Genomic DNA, 19,132 nt, shown 5'->3' with positions numbered 1-19,132 from the left:
GGCGCTGAGGTGGCGGCCAGTTCCGCTGTCCGGTCCTGGCGGCTGCTCACAGCCACCCGAGCTACTTCCCTCCCTGGCTACAATGCGGTGGCTCCGCGCCCGAAGCGCCGTGGCAGCGATGAGTGAGTGAGTTGTTGGCATGATCCCCGACCCCCTCCTTCTCAATGCTCCTGTCCTCCCCGCAACTTTACCCCTGGCGGACCAGCCAACTTGCGCCGACCCGGGCCAGACTCCCCACACGCTGTGAAAGGAACACTTCCCGCCCCCAGCGGCGCTGCCCTTTTACAGCCGCATCCCACTTTACAGCCGCTTCCCATCAGCTTCCAGCAATGAGGGATAGACTTGGCTATCCCTCAGTATAGCAACATCGTTCTTGATGTTGCTGTACTGAGGGATAGCCAAGTCTATCTTTCTTAGCTAACAACCTAACCTTCGGCCTCCAAGACGCATGTTAATTACCGTGCCTTATTTTTGGGTAAAAAATAACGTCTTCGTTGCTGTGAAATATGGTAATTGTTCAATCTCCTCCATCCCCAAATGATCCTACTAGCGTAGTTCATCAGTTTCTATTCACAAGTGCCGAAAGGTTAATTGCATGCATTCTCATGTAACAACAGTGTTTATTTCCGATATCTTAGTATATCATTGTAGTAATCATGATTCCAGTAGGATGCAAAATTTCTTACTGTCCAGTATTTATGACTATATTTGTTGAATGACTATGACCACTGAAATGTAGGGAATAGAAATTGTATAATGGCTCAGATGCATATGGAACATAGAGCACAGTGGGGTCATTTTAAGAAAATCTCACTGCACAAAAGACCGAAGGAGAAGCTGTATCATCATGAGATGTAAAGGCTATTCACACAAGGCTTGGATGAAATGGCTTGTGAGAAGAGAAAGCACTATCATTTACCTGATTGTCCAGTAGCCTTTTGTTGTGCTTTTAATACAATGCTATTCTTTTTTTTTAAATTCAGGCATAAACATTTTAGTTCAAATCTTATTCTTAAAGTGGTGGTAACTTGTAAAGTAGGCATAAACCTGGACAGCAACAACAGCAGGCAGGTGTGGCAGGGGATCCAGTATCTCACCAACTACAAGACCAACCTTGGAGCTGCTGAAGGTGACGCCTCGTTGGCAGAGGAGCTGAACCTCTTCTTTGCTCGCTTTGAAGTGGAGCCACCCGAGACAGCCACATCACACCACATGGTCCACAGCAGCCAAACCCTCAAGATAGAGGAGCATGAGGTGAGGCGCACGCTGCGGGCCATCAATCCAAGGAAGGCTACTGGACCCGATGGCGTCTCTGGACGCGTGCTGAAGGACTGCGCTGACCAGCTGGCTGGAGTCTGTACGAGGATTTTCAACCAGTCTCTGGCCCAGTCCACTGTTCCACCCTGTCTGAAGTCCGCAACCATAGTCCCCTTGCCCAAAAAACCCCACATTTCCAGCCTCAACGACTACCGGCCAGTCGCACTCACACCAGTGGTGATGAAATGTTTTGAAAAACTGGTCCGGGGTCACATCACATCACTCCTGCCCCGAAGCTTTGACCCCCACCAGTTTGCGTACAGAGCGAAGAGATCTACAGAGGACGCTGTAGCCACAGCTCTCCATGCTGCACTGTCCCACCTGGAGCAGCGGGGGAGCTACGTGCGGATGCTCTTTGTGGACTACAGCTCTGCCTTTAATACCATCCTTCCCCACAAACTGGTGGACAAACTGGGGGACTTGGGACTTCCACACTCCACCTGCATGTGGATAAACAGCTTCCTGTCGGGTCGCAGCCAGAGAGTCAGAGTGGGCCATCACACATCCACGGCCCTCAGCCTCAGTACCGGCTCTCCACAGGGCTGCGTGCTGAGCCCCCTGCTCTACACCATCTACACACATGACTGCACCCCCGCCCACCACAGCAACACCATTGTCAAATTTGCGGATGACACTACGGTGGTGGGACTCATCTCCGGGGGGGACGAGTACGCCTACCGGGATGAGGTGGAGCAGCTGACAGTGTGGTGTGGAGAAAATAACCTGCTCCTCAACACCTTAAAGACCAAGGAGATAATAATAGACTTCAGGAAGAATAAAACGGACATGGTACCATTAATTATCGGAGGGGACTGTGTGGAGAGGGTGGCGGATTTCTGCTTCCTGGGAATCCATATTGAGGAGGACCTGACGTGGAGCGTGAACACCTCTGCGCTGCTGAAAAAGGTCCAGCAGAGACTGCACTTCCTGAGGGTGCTCAGGAGGAATAACATCACTCAGAGACTGCTGCTGTCCTTTTATCGGTGCTCCATTGAGAGCATCCTAACATACTGTGTATGCGTATGGTACACCAGCTGCACAGCGGCTCAGAGGAAAGCGCTCCAGAGGGCCATTGACAACGCCCAGAGGATTGTCGGCTGCCCTCTCCTTACCTTGGAGGACTTACACAGTTCCCGCTGCATCAAAAAATCCCAGAGTATTATAAAGGACATTTCCCACCCCGGACACTCCCTGTTTGAACTGTTACCGTCAGGCAGACGGTACAGATCTACAAGGACAAGGACAAACAGACTTAAAAACAGTTTTTACCCCACTGCTATAAAGGCACTAAATGTAGCCGCCAATGAACGCAGGGGCGATACATAATAAGAGATTGATAGGTGATTAATTGGATCTGTTGTTTTGTGCTCTGATACCTATCTCAATCTTTTTTTCCCCCTTTCCTAGGTGGTTGCAAAGGAGGCCTGGGAACACCACAGGAAACGAAATGACTCTATCATTGTTGATATTTTTCACGGTCTTTTTAAATCTACACTCGTTTGTCCCGAATGTGCAAAGATTTCTGTGACATTTGACCCATTTTGCTATTTAACACTTCCTTTACCCTTGAAAAAAGAGCGCACTTTGGAGGTTTTCCTTGTTGGAAATGATCCACTCACCAAACCTATGCAGGTACGAGGGGCATTGTTTAATGTAATAGTTGAAACATGCAAGTTCTGGCAGTTTTTAGCAATGGTTTGATTGCCAATTTTATACGTAGAACAATGGGCATCTAGCTGAGTAATATATTCAATAGATTATTACATTTACATATTTATTTTAAGTTTCTGAGGCCTTTTACCAAGCCATACCAGAACAAGAGAAATTAGGAAGAAAAAGAAAAAAAAACCTTCCCCGAGCTAGTAATAAAAAGACATTTTGGAATGTGGGAAGAAATAGGAGACCCCAGAGAACACCCAGGCGGTCACAGGAAGAACGTGAAACTTCACACAGATGGCACACATAGTCAGAATCGAACCCGGGTCTCTGGCGATGTAAGGCAGGAACTCTACCGCTGCGCCACTGTGCTGCCCTCTATGATTTTTTTTTTGTTGCAAAACTGCAACATCCGCCCCAATTTATGGGGATCCCTGGATTGTAATCACTCAACGGAAGAGTGTTTGGGAAGGCGTTTGGACACCTCTAGCGTACAGTATTCCCACGCACCCCTTTAAGCACCACCCGCCCCACCTACAGCAGGATCTGCCGATTCCACATGGACCTCACCAGCCACCTCAAAACTGTAGGTGAAGCAAGTCATCCTGGTCGGAGAATGACTAAGGGAAATAGCGTTGGGGTAGGAAATACAAGGGTAAGTGACTGAGTTTGGAGAGCAGAGATAAAAACTCATCCTTGGTGAGAAAGGCTGAAGTAAAGGGAGAGGAATTGGGAAGTGATTGCAGTGTGGTGGGGTGCTGTTTGTGCACTGAGGTCTGATACTGAAGCAAGCTGCAGAGGGGGGGGGGGGGGGGAGAGATGCCATGATGCCAATTAGAGAGCGATACAATTTGTAATATCTCCATTTTTTTGACAGTTTAAATGTTCTATTTTTAAATATAATGTGTTCACTCAAAGGAACGTCTGAAAAGATTGGCGGCTACAATAATTCTAAGCTACCTTTAATATCGCGGCTCCTCGCATACTGTAATTAATTTGTCAACTTGTCTCAGTCATCAGAAGACACCTCAAATTTCAACATTTTGGAGAAATCTAATCCCACTTTCTGGCTACTAAACTAGATGCAAGACCGATGAGCACAGAAGGGTGCCAGAATAGTTAGTTATAAAAGAGAAAACTGTTGGGTCTTTAACTAACTCAAAAGTGTGAAAAAAATACTGCTGGTGACCAATTCGTATGGGGCAGTATAACTTTCTTTTCTCATGCCAAAATAGATTGTATTGTTTTAATTTGTTTTATTGTTTATCCCTGCCTGTGGCGTTAAGTAGCAAAATTGCAGGATCAGGCATTTCCAGCTTTGGAGAGTTTAAACCAGGGGGAAGGTCATAAGGAGAATAATGGAGTAGCAAGGAACTTCTTTGGAATATGGAAATACAGCATTTATGGAAAGAGAAACAACTAAAATGTTTCACACAGTTTCTCCAACCTGAAACTTTAACTTTGTTTCTCATTCCTTAGCTGTTGCTTGAGTGTTTCCAGCATTTTCTGACATTCAATGGCCAGACAGAATATCTAGTGAGGAACAGTTATGATTTGGATGTGATGGCCTTTTATCACAGCTGGAGGAAGTTGAAGCAAGGGTTACACAGATGAGAAGCCAAAGATACTGGACCAAGTTGTAGTGATCATGGACCTGGGGCGGCACAGTGGTTCACATAGAGCTGCTGCCTTCCAGCGGCAGAGCCCAAGTTTGACTGTTTGTACGGAGTTTGTGCATTCTCCCTGTGATAGCGTGGGTTTTCTCCCATCACAGGTTTGTAGGTTAATTGGATTAGGTAAAATTGTAACTTGGCTCTAGTGTGTGGGATAGTGATGATACAGGACAAGTTGATCGCTGGTTGCTGCAAATTCGGTGGTCCAAATGGCCTGCTTCCACGCTGTATCTCTAAAGTCTAATATCTGAAAAGGTCCATACTGCCATCGGTGTGGAACAGACAGTTTGACTGCGTCACAGTGTCTTAATAGTAGAATGATCCCATGACCATACAAGACTTCGCTCAGAGGCAAAAAAAATAATAAAGTAGATGAATGGGTGTTATGGGGTGCCTGAAGTGGCCACGCAGAGGGAGGAGTGCATCCATAATGGATAAAACAGTCAACAACAAATTTTGCTCCAATTTGAGTTGAGGGTAGACAGGTTCTGTGGAAGAATGAAACTTGGTTTACAGAACGATTGCACTAAAATATCTGCATGTAAGCATTTCAAAAGATAATTTTCCCCGAAAGATGAAAAACAAATGTTGAACTGAACCTTCTGTTTCATTCCAGTATAAAATAGTTGTTCCCAAAATCGGCATAATTTCCGATCTGTGTGCAGCGTTGTCTACTCTTTCACATGCCCCTGCAGACAAGGTAAGAGTTGCAGTTATTCCAATTCTGAATAATTGATTTTCTTTTACCTTTTGGCATATCCATTGAAACAATTTTGTGCTTCATATTCAGATGGTTGTCACCGATATATACAATCACCGGTTTCATCGAATCTTTTCTATGGATGAAAACCTGAGTAGCATTATGGAAAGAGATGACATTTTTGTGTGAGTAGTGGAACAACTTGCCTTTTTTATAGTATTTAATTATCATTGAATATAAACAGCAGACAAAGGGATTAACAGGTCAATATTTTCCATTTAGACTTTAGATATACAGCACAGAAATAGGCCCTTCGGCCCACAGTATCCTACACACAAGGGACAATTTACAATTTTACCGAAGCCAATTAACCTGCAAACTTGCACATCTTTGGAGTCTTGGAGGAAACCAGAGAACCCAGAGAATACCCACAGAGTCACATGGAGAACGTTCAAACTCCGTACAGACAGCACCCATAGTCAATATCGAACCCAGATCTCAGTCACTGTAAGGCGACAACTCTATCGCTGTAGATGTAAATTTAACATCATAAAACTGCTTTACAGTGTGAATATATGAGAATGAGTTGATAATTGGACTACCAAATTGATTTGGAGGAGCTGATTTTCTAATTGATTGAGATCTGTTTTTGTTTTTCTGCTGAGAAGCGGATCTCTCTGGTACCTTTGACTTGATGTAAATAATTCAACCCTTAGCACCACCCCAAAGCTCTATGATATACTGAAATAATACTATTTGCTGCTCTCCCGTGGGAGGCATCTTTCCAATCATTCCCTCATTCCACCCTTTTACATGTAATAGCAGTGGCAAAACAATAATGCTTTGTTGAACAGTTAGCACTACCCTGCACTTAAAAGACACCTGTCTAAAAGACACCTGGCTATTACTGTAGTACAATGGAAAATGGCCCAAAAAAATTGCATTTAAATCTCATCTATTCACAATAACTTTCATTTCGATATAAATATGAATTAGGATTAGGAATGGGTCACAATGCTGCTCTAACATTTCATAAGATAATGATTGTAACCTCAACTTTACATTTCCATCTATGGTACCTTCAATCCCCTTTTTTAATCAAGATTTTGTCCACTTGCCTAAAAAATATTCAGATTCTGCTTCTACCATCCTTCGACAAAGAGTTACAACACTCTAAGAGTGAAAACTTTACCTCATCTATCTCAAGTGGGTGTAAGTCATCAAACACAGGAGACTTGGGCTTGCCTTGAGTTGGAGAGTTTTGTTGGCCTCGCATTTATCAAAGGAGATTAGCCAAGAGTGCATTGGAGATGAGAGACGTCAAGGAGTCTGTCACCACCAGATGAACTCTGGCAAGACTTCAGAAGTTCATGTGTAGTTTACTAATTAACTGCTTCTGAAGCAATTTGCTCATGGGTTTTAACTAGATAAATTCAAATTTATATCTTTCTAAAAAAACAACATATTTTATCCAGCCTTGTATAATTTTCTAAAATTGCACTGATTAAATATATATTGAGGAACTCAATCCTTTGAGATTGAATACTTATATGGTACATTGACTACTGAATAATTGCATTTGTTTATAGATTTAACAATGGGTAGATTACAAGCAAAGACAAATTTGTAAAAATGTGGGTATTTCTGAATCTGCAGATGATAGTCAGTCATACAGCATGGAAACAGGCCCTTCAACCCAACTTGCCCAAGCTGACCAACATGCCTGATCTGCACCAGTCGCACCTGCATGCATTTAGCCCATATCCCTCCAAACCTATCCTATCCATATATTTGTCCACATGTTTTTTAAACATTGCGAGAATACCTGCCTCAACAATCTCTTCCGGCAGATCGTTCCATATACCCTTTGAGTAGAAAATACATATTGCCCTCTAGATTCAATTAAAACTTTCCCCCCTCACCTTCAACCTGTTACTATCTTGCTTGCAATTTATTTCAGAAATCAAGTTTGCCTGAAATTTTTAATTGCCAATTTTGCTCAGTGATGACAGAAAAACATCGCTGAACTGAACTAGAAATGCGAAAGGAAAAATTCAAACCATAATAGCATACTTTAATGTCTGTTTGTCACTTTACCCACAATAGTGAGTAACTACTGCATATGACTAGATATTGCACCACGACTAGATCCAAACTAAAAAGAATGAAGGATTACTTAATTTGTTGGGAGGCTTTGGAAAGGTCGCAAAGGATGTTTACCATAATTATGTCTAGTTTGGTTACAATGAGGGGTTGGACAGACGGATTGTTTTCTCTGGAAAGCATGAGTTTGAAGGGAGACCTGATAGAAGTGTATAGAGTTATGAAAAGGCTTAGATAGGGTACATTTCCACCCTTTTTCTCAGGGTGTAAATGTGACAGTCTAGAGGGTATAACATTAAGTGAGAAGGGGAAAGTTTAAAGATCTGCAAGGCAAGTGTTTTTTTTTTACACAGAGGGTGGTGGGTGCCTGGAATGCGCAGGCAGGGATAATGTTGTAGGCAGGTAGGAGTGGCATTTCAGAGGCTTTTGGATAGACACATGGATACACTAGGAATGGAGGGATATGGATTATGTGCAGATAAGAGTTTGGCATCATGTTTGACACAGATATTGTGGGCCGAAGGGCCTGTTGCTGTGCTGTACTGTTCTATGTTTGATGGTAACTTTCCATCAAAGGGCAGCAACCACCAAAATGCAGCATATCTGAAGAATTGTACTTAATTTTGGTTCAATGTTGACAAAATTCTGAATAATACATTGCCATTTTAGTATACCAATCTAAGATAATATTGGAGATAGACACAAAACGGTGGAGTAATTCAGCGGGGCAGGCAGCATCTCTGGAGAGAAGGAATGGGTGACGTTTCAGGTCGAGACCCTGCTTCAGACTGAGTCAGGGGAGAAGGAGTCTGAAGATATGGGCAGGTAAGGTGTGAAATTGACAGATCAAAGCAGACAATGATAAGGAAATGTAGAACGGTACATTGTTAGCTGAGGGGAAGGTAACAAGTAGGCATACAATCAGTAAAATTAATCAAAAGGACAGTGAAAATAGTCAGAGAACTAGGGTTGGGGAGGGATGGAGATAGAGGGAAAGGAAGGATTACGTGAAGTTAGAGAAATCAATATTCTTACTGCTGGGTTGTAGGCTGCCCAAGCAAAATATGAGGTGCTGTTCCTCCAATTTACGTTGGGCCTCACTCTGACAGTGGTGGAGGCCCAGGACAGAAAGGTCAATATGGAAGGGGGAGCGGAGTTGTTCAGCGAAATGATCGGGGGGGGGGGCTCGCAGATATGTAGGAGTCCACACCTGGAACAGCGGATGCAGTAGATGAGGTTGCAGGAGGTGCAAGTGAACCTCTGCCTCACCTGAAAGAACTGTCGGGGTCCTTGGACAGATTCAAGGGAGGAGGTATAGGGACAGGTGTTGCAGGGGAGAATACCTGGAGAGGGGGTGTTTTGGTGGGAAGTGACGAGTTAACAAGGGAATTACGGAGGGAACAGTCTCTGTGGAAAGGGAAAATGTGGCTAGTGGTGGGATCCCATTGGATAATATTGGTGCACTTTAAGAAAAATCATGATGAAATTAAAAATTATGTATAGGTCCGTGGAGACTTAATTAGATTGGTTCTTGTTCATGCTTCATTAAAATGTTCAAGTTGAAAGGGCAGCTATTTACCATAATGATTTCTCACCTTTCAAGTGACTGTATTAGGATGTTTATAGCACTTGAATAATTAAGCACTTTATTGTTCTGAGACCTTGTCAGTAATTTAAAATTGCACAGCTGTGTCATGCACCAAACTGTTTGCCGTATGCCTTGATTGAGTATGTGAGCCATATCCGTTCTACCCCTCCCACACATGAAGATTAATATTTTCATGAAATAAGGCGCCAACTGATTTCTGTCGAAAGATAATGCAGAATGTAGTGAAATAAAGTATTTTGTGGTTGCAGTTTTGAAGTGACGGGCAGTAGGACGGATGACACGGACATGGTTGTGATTCCAGTGTATCTGCGGGAGAAGTATCGGCAGCCCAGCTATGGCCATCACAGCAACACTTGCCTGTTTGGCCAACCGTTCATGATATCTGTGCCGAGAAGCATAACAGAGGAGAAGCTTTACAACCTATTGCTCATGAAAATGTGGTATGTAGCTGCCTGTTTATTCTCTTCCTTCCAAAAACTTATTCTAATCCGCCTTACATCCTGATAAAAGATCCACTTCATTTTGGTTGTAGTCAGCACATGTGCACTGCCATCTATGTTACAGCAGCTGCTGTGGTGTTGCATCCCCCATCCCACAGCCAAACAAGTTTGCTCAAAGCGGTAGACACAAAATGCTGGAGTAACTCAGCGGGACAAGCAGCATCTCTGGAGAGAAGGAATGGGTGACGTTTCGGGTCGACACTTCAGACGGAAGAAGGGTCTCGACCCGAAACGTCACCCATTCCTTCTATCCAGAGATGCTGCTTGTCCCGCTGAGTTACTCCAGCATTTTGTGTCTACCTTCGATTTAAACTAGCATCTGCAGTTCTTTCCTACACATTTTGTACAAAGTGGTGTTTTTTTACAAGCAGTGTCTGATTTACAATCCGAGCCACTAGGTTTTAGAGATAGAGCATGGAATAAGGCCCTTCAGCCCACGGACCATTGATCGCCTGTTCACACGCTATTTCGAGGTTACCCGCTTACTCATCCACTCCCTATATATCGGGCGATTTTACAGATGCCAATTAACCTACAAACCCACAAGTCTTTGAGATGCGAGAGGAAACCGAAGCACCCACAGGAAACCTACACGGTCACAGGGAGAACATGCATACTCCACACAGACAGCACGAGGTCAGGATCGAACCTGGGATTCTGTGGCTGTAAGGCAGCGGCTCTACCAGCTGTATCACTGTTCCACTCTTTTGCCATAAGCCATTTTAGTGTATACATGACTGATACCTTTTATCCTGGTTCTTGCCACCTCATTCTCCCACAGCCAGGCTGCTCTTCTCCTTGCCATTTCCTTTGTCACCTCACAATGTAATCATTAGGAAATTTAATTTTCTGAGATATTTTTCCTTTTTCTATTCCTTTTCATTTTAGCCGATATGTTAGAACCTACAATGAAAATGAAGATGAGGAAGGAAGTCTTCATTTTGTCAAAGACCTTGGTATCAATGGGAATGGACAAAATGGTGTCCATGAGGAGGGATCTCCAAGTAAGACCTGTGTGTTTCTAACTTGGTAATGCCATAAATCCTAACAAGAGTTTATGGCTGTTCTTTTAACATTTTTCCATTCCTCTACCAACAGGAATGCTTGTTAATGCCTAAGTAGTAATTGTTTATTGATTGAAAGATACAGCATGGAAACTGCCCCTTCATCCACCGAGTCCACACTGACCATCTATCACCCGTACAAACGAGTTCTGTTATTTCATTTTGCATCCATTCCCTACAACTAGGGGCAATTTACAGAGGCCAGTTAACCTGCAAACATGCACATCTTTGGGGTGCGGAGGAAACTGGAGCACACTGAGGAAACCCATATGGTCACAGGGAGAACGTTTAGACTCCACACAGACAGCACCTGAGGTTGGGATCGAACCAGGCTCTCTGGCGTTGTGTGGCAGCAGCTCTACCAGCTCTTTCATTGGCAAAACATCTAATGGACAATAGTTTACAATTCCTGCCTTGGTATATTTCAAAATTTCAAGTCTATAAATTCTTACAAATTGTATGTATCCATATTTAATGCAGTTCTGTTTCTACCTATGTCACGCAGTGTAACTTGACTGATTATTTAGACTGATTAGATCTGGAGGCAAGTGAAATACATACAGTGTCCTCCATAATGTTTGGGACAAAGACCCATCATTTATTTATTTGCCTTTACTCCACAATTTGAGATTTGTAATTAAAGAAATCACATGTGGTTAAAGTGCACATTGTCAGATTTTATTAAAGGGTATTTTTTATGCATTTTGGTTTCACCATGTAAAAATTACAGCTGTGTTTATACATAGTCCCCCCCATTTCAGGGCACCATAATGTTTGGGACATATGGCTTCACAGGCGTTTGTAATTGCTCAGGTGTGTTTAATTGCCTCCTTAATGCAGGTATAAGAGAGCTCTCAGCATCTAGTCTTTCCTCCAGTCTTTCCATCACCATTGGAAACTTTTATTGCTGTTTATCAACATGAGGACCAAAGTTGCACCAATGAAAGTCAAAGAAGCCATTATGAGACTGAGAAACAAGAATAAAACTGTTAGAGACATCAGCCAAACCTTAGGCTTTCCAAAATCAACTGTTTGGAACATCATTAACAAGAAAGAGAACAATGGTGCGCTTACTAATCACAAAGGGACTGGCAGGCCAAGGAAGACCTCCATAGCTGATGACAGAAGAATTCTCTCTATAATAAAGGGGAAAAAACAAACATCGATCCGACAGATCAGAAACACTCTTCAGGAGTCAGGTGTGGATTTGTCAATGACCACTGTCCGCACAAGGCTTCATGAACATTAAAACAGAGGCTACACTGCAAGATGCAAACCACTAGTTCGCTGTAAAAATAGGATGGCCTGGTTACAGTTTGCCAAGAAGCACTTAAATGAGCTACCACAGATCTGGAAAAATGTCTCGTGGACAGATGAGACGAAGATTAACTTACATTGGAGTGATGGCAAGAGCAAAGTATGGAGGAGAGAAGGAACTGCCCAAGATCCAAAGCATACCACCTCATATGTGAAACACGGTGGTGGGGGTGTTATGGCCTGGGCATGTATGGCTGCTGAAGGTACTGACTCACTTATCTTCATTGCTGATGGTAGTAGCTGCTGTTAAAGGTACTGACTCATTTATCAACTCCGATCAGCTCAAGTTCAAACAAATGCCTCAAAACTCATTGGCCGGCGGTTCATTCTACAGCAAGACAACAATTCCAAACGTATTGCTAAAGCAACAAAGGAGTTTTTCAAAGCTAACAAATGGTCAATTCTTGAGTGGCCAAGTCAATCACCCGATCTGAACCCAATTGAGCATGCCTTTTATATGCTGAAGAGAAAACTGAAGGGGACTAGCCCCCAAAACAAGCATATGCTAAAGATGGCTGCAATACAGGCCTGACAGAGCATCACCAGAGAAGACACCCAGCAACTGGTGATGTCCATGAATCGCAGACTTCAGTTATATGCAACAAAATAATAAACATGACTACTTTCATCTACATGACATTGCTGTGTCCCAAACATTATGGTGCCCTGAAATGGGGAGACTTTGTATAAACACTGCTGTAATTTCTACATAGTGAAACAAAAATGTATAAAAAATGGCCTTTATTAAAATCTGACAATGTGCACTTTAACCACATGTGATTTTTTTCTATTACAAATCTCAAATTGTGGAGAACAGAGGAAAATAATTAAATGATGGGTCTTTGTCCCAAACATTATGGAGGGCACGGTATAACTCAGAAACATAAATAATTGACATTCCCGAACTCATTTTAAACAGATAGCTTTGTCATTTTCATAGTTGTAGGTAAGCTGAGTTGAATTTTCTTTTATAAGTCTCTGGTGAAAGACTAAAGTTTATACTGAAACTGTAGAGCAGCATCATCCCATTTTTCATCATTATAGAGTTGTGCCTACACAGTCTTGTTACATTCGTTTTTTTCAGATGCAAATCTATTTCACACTTTTTCCTTCAATGAATAAAGATGTTAATTCTTTGCATCTTTGAATTACAAACACTTCAGTGCAATGTTCATATTGGCTCTCAAGATTGCAAATACTACCCTTTCTCTGCAGATTCCTTTGTTCACTTATTTATTTCCATTTTGGACAATGTTGGCATTCTGTTTGATTAGAGCATTCTGTCCTAACAACCTATGTTTTACAAAAGAAAATCTAACTTCTTTCAAATTCTCCCTTCACATGAAGTTCTTAATTTAAAATGGGTGAAAATATCAAATGACAAATTATTTTTTTTTTTCCCTCTCTGTTCTGTGAAGGAACAAGAGAGTGGAACTAATTGGATAGATCTGGCAATGAGTTGGCACAGGAATAATAGGCCTCTTTTTAATGATTATTCATTCTATGAGTTTGGAAGAAAGTTTGACAAGGGAGGGCTGTGTGGAAACCCTGAAAAATCAATATTGTTTTTTCTGCTTTTTAATGAATATAAATGACTGGGTTTAGCATCCTTTCATGGGATAATTAGATTTTGATACTAAAATAGCTACTTGTTGAAAAAGTGTGATCAAAATTCAACAAAACGAACATTTCCGTTGTACCTTTTTAATATTGTATAGCAGCTGCGCTCATTTGCAGAAATATGATAAAATGAATCGGCTACTTAGGCAGACTGCAAATTAAATGTTATTACTAATGATAACTGTTGTAGATAGGTTATAATCTGTGGGAAACAGTAGATTAATCTAAATTAGCATAATTTGGAGAAGCAATTTATAAATGAACAAATACAGTACAAAGACAAGCTACAGAGCTTCATTAAGATTTTTAAATGCTTTGACCAAACAATACCGTTTTGAGAATTACACCATAAACGATATACATACGAGTTTAAGAGACCCAAGTTTCATAATTGAGTTGCACTGAGCTACATGATCTTAGCCAAGGCTGTGTTAAGGGCAGTGTCTCTCCTGGTTTGTGCATAAGAAAATTAAACCTGGGTTCCCATATCTGGCTGTTTCTTTTAGAGACACAGATACAGCACGGAAACAGGCCCTACGGCCCACTGAGTCCGTACCAATCAATGATCACCCCGTACGCTAGCACTATCCTACACGCTAGGGACAATTTACAATTTTACCAAAGCCAATTAACCTACAAACCTGTACATCTTTGAAGTGTGGGGGAAAAACCGGAGCACCTGGAGAAAACTCACGCAGTCACGGAGAACATACAAACTCCGTACAGACAGCACCCACAGTCAGGATTAAATCCGGGTCTCTGATGCTGTAAGTCGGCAACTCTACCGCTGCGCCACCGTGATGCCCCACAAATGAATTTCAAGCAAGGATGTACAAATGTTGGGAACTAATTGGATGCAAAGTTCACACAAGCATTGCTAAAATTCAGGAGGACAGCAGGAATATAAATCATACAGAGTTAATCTTTTGAGAAGGTGTCAAATTCCCCATTGAAAGAATGAAATGTTAATCAAATAACAATCTGCCAAGATGGCCATGGCAAAGAAAATTATTGGGGTATTTGAAGTAGAATTGGGTGCCTGGATCACAGAGTGGATACGCTGGAGGAAAGAGTTGCATGATTTATTGTCAATAATCAGATTTCTACTATGTTTTAAATCAAATGTGCTGTATGATTTTACTGTTAGTCCAATGTTTTTGTCCAATTTTCCTTACATAAATGAGGCAGTATGGTGTTATGGATGAGGACTAGACTGATCTACTGAGGTCCACATCACTATAGTTTACATTAATTTAGAGAAATTTATTACCCTTCTCCTTTATGTTATTCAGTGTATCCTTTTAATTGAATTTTGTTATACTTCTGTTACCTCCTTACCTTCAGGGTTTCTGTGGCATAGATGAGGGAGTGAAGGTAAAGATTATGTTCAAGCCCTAGTTTGGTTTCCTTAACTATGTGAAACTGGGTAATCTATTTCGCTCTTCTGGGAAGCCAGCATTTTAGGGCATGAACATGAAATTTCATTTTGTTGAGCGACCTCTATTAGCTTTTAATCCAACGTTTCACCTGCGTTAAATAGTGGACTATCAAAATGTTTCCATGCTCATGTTCATGTTATAGGAGCAGAATTAGGCCATTTAGCTCATCAAGTCTACTCCACTTTAATCATGGCTGATCTATCTTTCCCTCACAACATTCTCCAGCCTTCTCCCCATAACGCCTGACACCTTTATTAATGCAGAATCCCAATGCTGCCAAAGTTAATTCCATATACAGTAATAAAAGTAGTAGACCAAACATACGATGTTCATGCTTTTCACACTGTAGTTACTTCAATGTCCTACTCAAGTTGACTTGGTAACATTTATAAGACATCTCTCCCTCTTGTCTTCAACATCCAATACTTAATCTATTTGTATATTGAAAAATTATGTTTGTCTTTCATTTTAAGAGTTTTAAACGGAGCTCTTATTTATTTTTTTTATCTGAAATTATTATTTTTTTGGCCGGACAAACAAAATCCCAATGAACAATGGATCTTTCATCAACTACCTTCTGCAAATTTCTTTGGTACCACTTAAGTCAAATGCATTTACTCAGTTACTTCCAGCCGAGTACAGAACATTTATTTTTGTCAGAGTAATTTTGTCCTCATTGCTAGATGAATGTATACGATTTGCCTTTGGAGGATTATGTTGGCATCGGTAACCTTGCACTGCCCTGCTCTTATGACTAAGGGCAATTAGCAAAGCAATTTAGTCTGATCGGGCGTAATTAAATTAAGGATAAGCTTTCGTGGAACTAACTGTGAAGCAAGAAAATGGAAGTTAATTGGAATAGTGTGGCATGTTCCAGCCGGCCAAGTGAGGTGCTGCTTCTGAATTCTTAGCAGACTATACATTTTTACCATCCTCGTTCCATTCCCTATGATATATATAGATTTTACAGTATTTTATCTCTAGTATTTTAAAATTCTTACCATGCAAAATAGGGTCCTTCCTTTCTTTCTAATATTGGTTAAGAACTCTGTCAAGGGCAGCACAGCGGCGTAGTGGTACGATCCTGACTATGGGTGCTGTCTGTACGGAGTTCGTCCTGTGACCACGTGGGTTTTCTCCGGGTGTTCCAGTTTCCTCCTACACTCCAAAGACGTATTGGTTTGTAAGTTAGACACAAAGTGCTAGAGTAACTCAGTGGGTCAGGCAGCATCTCTGGAGAAAAAGGATGAGTGACATTTCAGGTCGGAATCCTTCTTCAGACTGTTGAAGAAGAATTCTCGACCGAATTGTCAGACATCCTTTTTCTCCAGTGATGCTGCCTGACCGACTGAGTTACTCTAGCGCTGTGTGTCTATCTAGGGTCTAAACCAACATCTGCAGTTCTTTCCTCCACAGGTTTATAGGTTAATTGGCTTCAGTAAAATTTGTAAATTGTCCCTAGTGTATAGGATTGTGCTAGTGTATAGATTTGTGCTAGTGTATGGGGTGATCGCTAGTCAGCGCCAACTTTGTGGCCTGAAGTGCCTGTTGCTCACTAAAAGTCTAAAGTCTGTGTAATAAGTTTAAACTCATTTACAGTGAGAGGTGGCAAGGCACGCACCTCCAAAGCATCAGTGGCGTTGTGACTGCAATGATTTTTATTTTTCCCGTGGATTCTTTCTCTGAGCAGGTGAAATGGAGACGGATGAACAAGATGACGAGTCAAGTCAAGATCAAGAACTTCCGTCTGAAAATGAGAACAGCCAGTCGGAGGAGTCTGTTGGGGGAGACAACGAGGACTCTGAAAACGGCATCGGCACTGATGATCCTTATAAAGGGCAGCTATGCCATGGACAAAAGAAACAGCTCTTTACATTCCAGTTCAATAATTTGGGTAATCCGGACATCAATTATGTCAAGGACGATAGGCAAATACGATTTGAAGAAAGCAGGCAAATCCGGCTCGATGGTATGTGATGCAGGTCAGAAGTGTCAGGCCACTGTTCAGTAACTGTATGCAAAAAGGAATTACATGTGACAATAAAATACCATTGAACCAGCAGGTCACATGCATATTGTCACCCAGAAGATGACTTCAATCCTGCACGGCGACCAAAATACTTTTGCTTACCAGTCTATTGCTTAAAAAGACACTCTTTGCCAGTGATTGGTGTGCTGTAGGTCAGGGAGCATCTCAACCTTCTCTTCCATTCCATTAGTGAGCCCTGTTGTGGCATAGGCACTATGTTTGTAACAGGATTTACAACATAGTATACTTTGCAGGCAGATTTAGACTTTAGAGATACAACACGGAAACAGACCGACCCACCGAGTCCTCGCCGACGAGGGATCACACCATACACTAACACTATCCTACACACTAGGGACAATTTACAATTTTACCTAAGCTAATTAACCTTCAAACCTGTATGTCTTTGGAGTATGGAAGGAAACTAGAGCACCCGGAGAAAACCCGCGCTGTCATAGGGACAATGTACAAACTCCATACAGATAGCACCCATAGTCAGGATCAAACTCTGGTCTTTGGCACGGTAAGGCAGCAGATCTGCCACTGTGCCACCCTTATGTTTACATTATTTGTGTTTAGACAGTCCTTATTTAAATATTTTTTCACATTTCCTCCCTATTGAAATTGTCAAGGACACTTGTAATTCTACCCGCACTTCAGTCTTCCAGTGTTCTTGGTCGAATATCTGTTTTTAATATTTTGGTATCTGTGTTAAACTACAAATGGCATCACAGCCAGTTTCTATAGAGGTTTCATTACATTCTGTTAATATGTTGAATCTTCACATTTAGTTTCTTAGTCAAGAGACTCTCAAGAGTCAAGGGAAGATAAAGAGTGTTTTATTGTCAAATGTATCAAAACGGAACAATTAAATTCTTACTTGCAGCAGCACAACAGGGTTGTAAACACTACTCAATAGATAATATAATCAACTGTTCAATATATAACAAAGCCCAGTGTAGTACAAAAGAAAAGGTCAAGGCATTTTGTAGTACAGAGTTTAGTTGGAGTGTGTATTGTTCAATAGCCTGTTGGTTGTTGAGAAGAAGCTGCTCCTGAACTGGGACATTACAATTTTCAGATTCCTATACCTTCTTCCCAATGGCAAGAGTGAAATGAGAGTGCGGCTAGGGTGGTGTGGGTCCACGATGATGCTGGCTGCCTTTTTGAGACGTGTCAATGACATGTCCTGGAAATCAGCAAACTTAACACAGGCCGTGCCTGTAACTTGTTTATTATAGCACCAGAATACTACTCCATCATTCCAGAACAAGGCATACTTTTTCTTTAAGCTGACCACCTCCTGTCCATTAACTCACTCAGGGCAGTTTGTGTCCCTGGCTTTGATAGTGGCAAATGTTCTATGCTCTGTCATTGCAAGTGGTCCTGACATTCCAGGTGCTGAACTTCATATTGAGGACTGGAAGTTGCCCATGTGTGTGACTATTGTTAACATGGGGTCTGTATTGCCCACCGACTATCACCCAGGCTTTTCAGAGCCAGGTCATGGTACAATTGCAATAGGGTTAAAGCCAATTGACCACTGGACTCTGCTTCATGGAAATGGCACCAACACGCACTCCCCTGCACACGTTCAGCTGGGCACCATGTGGAAGGGATTTCTCATCTTGCCAATATTAATTTCCACTCCTTTCTTGCTGATTGAATTTAGCTGCTTGTTCTTTGTTTGCGCCTCCACCTTTCTCCCATATGTTGCTTCAGGGCTCTATTGCTCCTGGATGTGTGAAATAATTAAAATTGTAAAAGGATGGGAGAATGAGGTCAATAGGTAATGGGACATCTGTTTACTGTCAAGGGGGTTGATTTAGAAGAAAGCTTTAGCTGTGTCTGTCTGGAGATGTATGATTTATAGCTGTTGTTGAAACATTCTGAGGAAGAGGAATGCTGGAGTGCCTGTGTGAAATCTGTTACGGTTAATGGTGTAAATAAACACCAAAAAAAAAATTTGATATAAAAGATCACATGAATCTCCGTTTTTACTGTTCCCAGTGGCCGTTGTATTTGATGCCCTTAACTGAAGTATAGCCTTGATTGCCTTACCCAACCTTTGTGTGTTTTAAAATTCTCTTCAATAAGATGACAGA

At 41.8% G+C, this 19,132-nt stretch overlaps 1 protein-coding gene across 5 annotated transcripts in view; it reads left to right on the top strand.

Annotated features, from left to right (window-relative positions):
• The window catches only part of usp15 (ubiquitin specific peptidase 15), a 90,499-nt gene that overhangs the window by 56,169 nt on the left and 15,198 nt on the right, over positions 1–19,132 (top strand). For 3 of the 5 annotated variants that reach the window (XM_033038108.1, XM_033038106.1, XM_033038110.1), the window contains 6 exons: positions 2,725–2,949; positions 5,263–5,346; positions 5,437–5,531; positions 9,307–9,498; positions 10,447–10,562; positions 16,686–16,967. In XM_033038108.1, the coding sequence (XP_032893999.1) occupies positions 2,725–2,949; positions 5,263–5,346; positions 5,437–5,531; positions 9,307–9,498; positions 10,447–10,562; positions 16,686–16,967 (994 nt within the window). The remainder of the gene's footprint in view (positions 1–2,724; positions 2,950–5,262; positions 5,347–5,436; positions 5,532–9,306; positions 9,499–10,446; positions 10,563–16,685; positions 16,968–19,132) is intronic. The other 2 variants (XM_033038107.1, XM_033038109.1) reach the window with 1 other exon arrangement.

The sequence above is a fragment of the Amblyraja radiata genome, chromosome 19 (assembly GCF_010909765.2).
Source record: "Amblyraja radiata isolate CabotCenter1 chromosome 19, sAmbRad1.1.pri, whole genome shotgun sequence".
Taxonomy (NCBI): Eukaryota; Metazoa; Chordata; class Chondrichthyes; order Rajiformes; family Rajidae; genus Amblyraja; species Amblyraja radiata.
The sequence above is the reverse complement of the archived record's forward strand: the minus strand, read 5'-3'. Positions and strand labels throughout refer to the sequence as shown.